The 5390-nt window shown below is 58.1% G+C and overlaps 1 protein-coding gene across 2 annotated transcripts in view; it reads right to left on the minus strand.

Moving 5' to 3' along the window:
• ZFYVE21 (zinc finger, FYVE domain containing 21) overlaps window positions 1-4385 on the minus strand; it is an 8800-nt gene extending 4415 nt beyond the window's left edge. For both annotated transcript variants that reach the window (XM_006839496.1, XM_006839495.1), the window contains exon 1: window positions 4248-4385. In XM_006839496.1, the coding sequence (XP_006839559.1) occupies window positions 4248-4385 (138 nt within the window). The remainder of the gene's footprint in view (window positions 1-4247) is intronic.
• Between the last annotated feature and the right edge of the window lie 1005 nt (window positions 4386-5390).

Consider the following 5390-nt stretch of genomic DNA (forward strand, 5'->3'; position numbering starts at 1 on the left):
AACCGCTGACCTTAAGGTTCGCAGCCCGATTCGTAACCACTATGCTACCAGAGCTCCTTCAACGACACTTTACAACATATTAAATAAAATTCAACTTTTCGTTACCAACAAGAGCAATTTTTAAGGTTAACTCATTGAGTTTTGACAAACGCAGACACTCAACTACCTGCACAGTCAATACAGCCCATTTCCAGAAAGTTCCCTCACACAGGTCATCTGTGCAGCAGAACCGCATCTCCTCTACACAACGACTTAACGTGGTAACAAACCAAATACTAGCCAGCAGGCCTCGGGAAGAGAACTCACAACAAGCAGGAGGCACTGGGTGTGGTGCACTGCATGCAGCAGCTATTTTGGGAGATGACCAGACTACACCAGGCATGAGTCATGCATGTGTGGAGTGCAGGACGTGACGTGCTGCCCATCAGAGCCGCGTGGGCACCCCAGAAGGCTGGCTCAGGTGGTGACAGACAGACAGAGGGACTGGGAGAGTCAGGCAGCGGCCCTAAGCAGCCCACCATTCCTAGTCCCTCTGCCAGGGCAGCCTCAGGACCCCCTCCTGCTCAGCAGACACAAGAGGGAGGCCCAGCGGCAGGGTGAGTGAGGATCTGTGTCTGGGATGCCGGCAGGGGAGGCACCGCCTGACCCAGTCAAAGGTCCACTGGGGGCCCCTCCCCCGGCGACCAGCAGAGGGAGCGGAGCAAGCACTGGACTGGGTGCTGCCCAGCCGCCTTGCTGGTCAAGGGTGCATGAGGCTGCAGAGAGGAACACCAGCAAGCAGGTCTCATCGGAGCCCCAAGCCCACTGCTCACCCCTAGGCATCCATTCCTGTCTCTACTCCCCAAGGGACTGCTGACAGCCCTCAGGTCTCCTCAGTGTTAACAAGGAAACTGTGGACTTAGAAAGTTCTAGATACTTATCTCCCCTCCCTGGACTAGCTGACCTGATGGACAATCAGGTCCTCTCAGCCCACAGTGGGAACGTTACCCTGTGGCAGGCAATCTCCTGCAATTCCTCACCAATAAACTGTAAACAGAAACTGACAGACACTCTTCAGGCACTTTATTACAGGATGAGGATGACATTTCTAATGGGTAAAACCCTAACTCCCCCACATACAACGCAGACCCAGGTGCAGTTCACACAGAAGGTGGAGAGCCGACACAGGTGCACGATGATGCCGTGTCTGTGTGTGTGACAGAGAGGAGAGGGAGGCGCCACCAAAGGTCCAATCCCTGACTGGAATCATCTACATGACTGTTACCTTCCAGAGGACGCTGCCTCACAACCACAACTGCCAACCCCGAGGCTTACTTAGCACACAGATGTGCGGGGAACCTCCCGCCCCACAGCCTGCATCAGCTCTGGGCCCCACACAGTGCCATTGGACTTTACCCCTTGGTCCTGTGACTGGAAAACCGCCTCTGCCCTGTGTCCCGGAACCCCTGCCCAGAACAAGACTCTGGACACCTGGGTTTGCTAAGGTGAGGCCAGTCTCTACCACAGAGAAGATAAGTAGGATACAAGCACGTTGGTTCCCAGTGCCGAGGCTGACTCAACATCAGTTCAGCCCTTGCCCTGGGCAGGGCCCTGCCCCCAAAGCTGCCCAAGCAGCCTTCCACCTGTTCACCCTCCAGCTTCTGCCTGACCCCCTGACCCCGTGGTGCTGGCCCAGCGCTGGCGGGGATTCCATCTTCACAGCAGCTCCCCTCGTCCCCCACCCCCTACAATAAGCTTTTTGAATGAAATCCCTCCTCCCTCAGTCCTGATCGGTGGGACCTCAGGGACACTGGTTACACTCAGTGCCACGGGAGGGGAGGAAAAGGTTCAACTGCTGGGCTTTTGGGACCAAAGTCAAGACTTTGGCTACTGTGGCAAGCCTCCTGCCCACTCCTCCCGGCACAGATGCTCTGATGGCAGAGAATGAATGACCCCCCACCCACCCACACCCCACATCACACACAGGAATCCCCTGCTCCGCACGCCCACTGCAAGTCCAGGGAGCACGGGGTTGGGGGTTCTCAGTTCTGTTTGGGTCTGAATGCCACTGAGCAACAGTCCTCCAGAGACATTGCCAAGCACACCCCCACTCACCCCCAAAACCCTCTGCAACATGGTAGGGGTATCCAATGAGGCAAAGCTGAGGGCCTGGTTCAGGGCCCCAAACAAGTGACCAACAAGCTAGACTCAGGATCAGCTGAAGACCTGGTTTCACAGTCAGAAGGCCACATGCAGCCCTGGGTTGGAGAGGAGGCTGTGGGAGGCGGCTGAGGGCCGTGTCTGGCCACCTTGCTGTACCCAGTACTCCTCTGCCCGGTCCTCCTACAAATCCACACTCCTCCAAGTCAGAGTCACCTCCCTGCTCCCCACCCCCACCCCAAACAACTTCCTGCACACCAGACGAGTGGAGAGCAGGGACAGAGGTTACAGTGTGTCCCCTAAAAGGCACGCTGAAGTCCTCAGCTCGTCCCAGTGACCATGGCCTGATTTGGAAACACCGTCTCTGCAGATGCTATCAGAAAAGCTCCTGAGATCACTTGGCAGAGGATGGGTCCTGATCCTAAGTGAAAACCAACCAAATCCACTGCCTGGAGTTGATTCCAAGTCATAGCAACCCTACGATCGGTTTCCCAAGGGTGTCCAAGGCTGTAAATCTTTACAGGCAGACAGCCTCTTCATTCTTCCCTGGAGTGGGTGGTGGGCTTGAACTGCCAAACTAACCCACAGCATCACCTAGGCTCCTTACTTCACCTGCGAGCAGTCTTACACTAGAAGATGCAGATACACGGAGCCAGGTGGGAAGGGGAGGATGCTGCGGTGAGCAGGGAAGGCGCCCCTCACACACACTGCACTCAATCAGAGAGCATCAGAAGCTTGTCAGGTCTCCCCGCATCACCAGGTGGAGGGAATCAGCTAGCCCAAGTCTACACTTCACTTCACCAAGCTTGACTCTGGATGAACTTCTGCTTCCTGACTTCACTGACCGACAGACAACAGAAAACCTTTCAAATCACGTATTCCTCTTCTAGCTCAACATTGTTGTCAGGTGCTGTTGATTCTGACTCACAGTGACCCTGTACAGGGCTTCCAAGGCGCAGCTGGTGGGTTTGAACCGCCAACCCTGTGGTTAATAGCCCACAGCAGGACTCAACTTTAATTTATTTTCAAATGGTCTTCTAACTACACTGCCCCGAGGCACAGTGACGGGAAGGTCGAAGGTTGTTCTCTGAGCTAAGAGAACAGACCAGGAGCCCGAGAAACCTCACTGGGATCTTAACTTGTGGCTGGTGCCAGCACAGGGTGGGGTGCGGGAAGCCGCCCTGGCATGCCTATGAAGAGTGGACAACACCCACTCATGGATGAGCCGTAACACAATGCGGCAGGAGCACCTAGGGCTGGGCCACCAGGCTGGGAGGTCATTGCCATGGGGGAGGAGGGCTGAGGCTCCAGGGAGAGGCAGGTAACTGAGAAGGGAGGAGGTGGCGGATCTTGGGGGAAACACACTAGAGACCCCCAGGATTCCTACAGAGGCTCTCAGGGCAGTCAGGGGCCCTGAAGGTGAGGGGCCGGGGCAGTATGGGCAGATGGAAATGAGCTGGGGGAAGAGGGGGCAAAGAAGGAGGAAAGCCATGGGTGGGGTGTGACAAGGAGTGAAATGAGGGTGCGAGGGCTGGGACAGGGCGGAACGACCCCTACAAGACACAAGAGGGACCCGTAAAGAGGGGTCTCCAAGAGCTTCTGGGATGGGAACGAGGATTGGGGGCACATGATGGGGGGGGATGAGGCACCAGGAGGGAGACTGGGTGCCTTGGGGTACAGAGGGAAAATGACGGTGGGTGACAGGAGCGTGAGGGAGGGGAGGGGGTCCCTGGAAGCGCTGGTCCGCCAGACACATCAGGGCATGCGGGGAGTGCACGGGGGTCCCAGGAGAGGGACGGGAATCCCGAAGGCGCACAGGAGTTGCACGGGGCTCACGAGGTTCCCGGGAGCACCCGAGTCTAGTGGGCCGCAGGTTAGGGGTGCGCACGAAGGTCTGGGGGGCCCTAGGACCAGGACGGGGTCCTGGGTGTGCAGATCTCGAGGGGCGCACAGGGGCTCGCGGAGAAACACAAGGGGTCCCTAGGAGGGGGGCAGAGGTCCCAGGGCATACAAGAGTCGCGGGGGGCGTCCGGGAGCACGCGGGTCTGAGGGAACCAGGGCGACCTGGACCGGGCGGGGGTCGCTCAGGTCGGGACGCAGCGCCGTACCTCTTTATCCGGGACCCACTGAGGCTCCTCCAGGCCGAAAGGGCTGCTGAAGGCGCGGTGCTCCGGAACCATACGCAGGCCGCTCGGCGACCGCACCAGCTTCTTGGCGTCGCAACACGCCGCTACCTCGGAGGACATGACGCCGGGGCCGCCGCCGCCGCCGCCGCCGCCGCCCGCGCCGCCAATCTAGCCCCTCACCCGCCGGCGTTGACCGGGTCCCGCCCGCGCCCCGCCCCACGCACAGCCAAAGCCGGTGCCCAATCGGTGAACGCGTCTCGGAGCACGCACCAATCGGAACCTGGGTCCCGCCTCTCGCCGCCCTAACCAATCCGCGCGAAGCCACCTCTGCAAACACTCACCAATCAGTAGTGAGGACTGCTTGGGGCCTCCTCCGCCCCGCTCGGAGAGCCTGAGACTTCGGGTTGGTCAGTTTACTAATGACGTGTGGAAGAACTTGTCTCTTATTGGTGCAGGCTACGCGGGCGCCCGGCGCTCATTGGAGGAGACGACTGCGGTGGGCGGGGTGGCAGGGCGTGAAGAAGAGTGAGGAGCGCGAGGAGGTGAGTGAGTGGTGTGGCGGCTGCCGGGTCTGAAGGTAGAGGCTGAGGCCTGTGTGCAGGTCGGAGCGCAGACCTGACGTACGCGATCCCAGGTCGGCGGGGGGGCGGGGCAGGGCGGGGCGGCGACGGACCTCAGACCTGGACCTGGGGGCGAGCCTAGCACCGTCTGGTTCCCGCGCAATGGGGCTGGACAAGTACAGGTGGCGGCCAGGTGTATCTGAGGCCACCCGATGAACACCAGGTCTGAGGTGGACGTAGAATAAGAGATAGCACTGCTATCCAACTCAGCGACCCTGTATAGGATTTCCAAGGACTGAATTCCAGTGGATTTGAACCACTGTCCTTGTGGTTAGCAGTCAAGTGTTTATCCTATAGAGCTATACCAAGACTCCAGAAAGATGTATACTTGTGCATAATTAACTAAGCAAAGGCAATTCGACTACGTGGATCATAAACTATGGATAACAGTGTGAAGAATGGGAATTTGAGAACACTTCATTATGCCCATGAGGAACCTGTACCTAGACAATGAGGCAATTGTTAGAACAAAGTGATTCTGAATAGCTCAAGATCAGGAAAGGCA

Source organism: Chrysochloris asiatica, unplaced genomic scaffold (genome assembly GCF_000296735.1).
Source record: "Chrysochloris asiatica unplaced genomic scaffold, ChrAsi1.0 scaffold00025, whole genome shotgun sequence".
NCBI lineage: Eukaryota > Metazoa > Chordata > Mammalia > Afrosoricida > Chrysochloridae > Chrysochloris > Chrysochloris asiatica.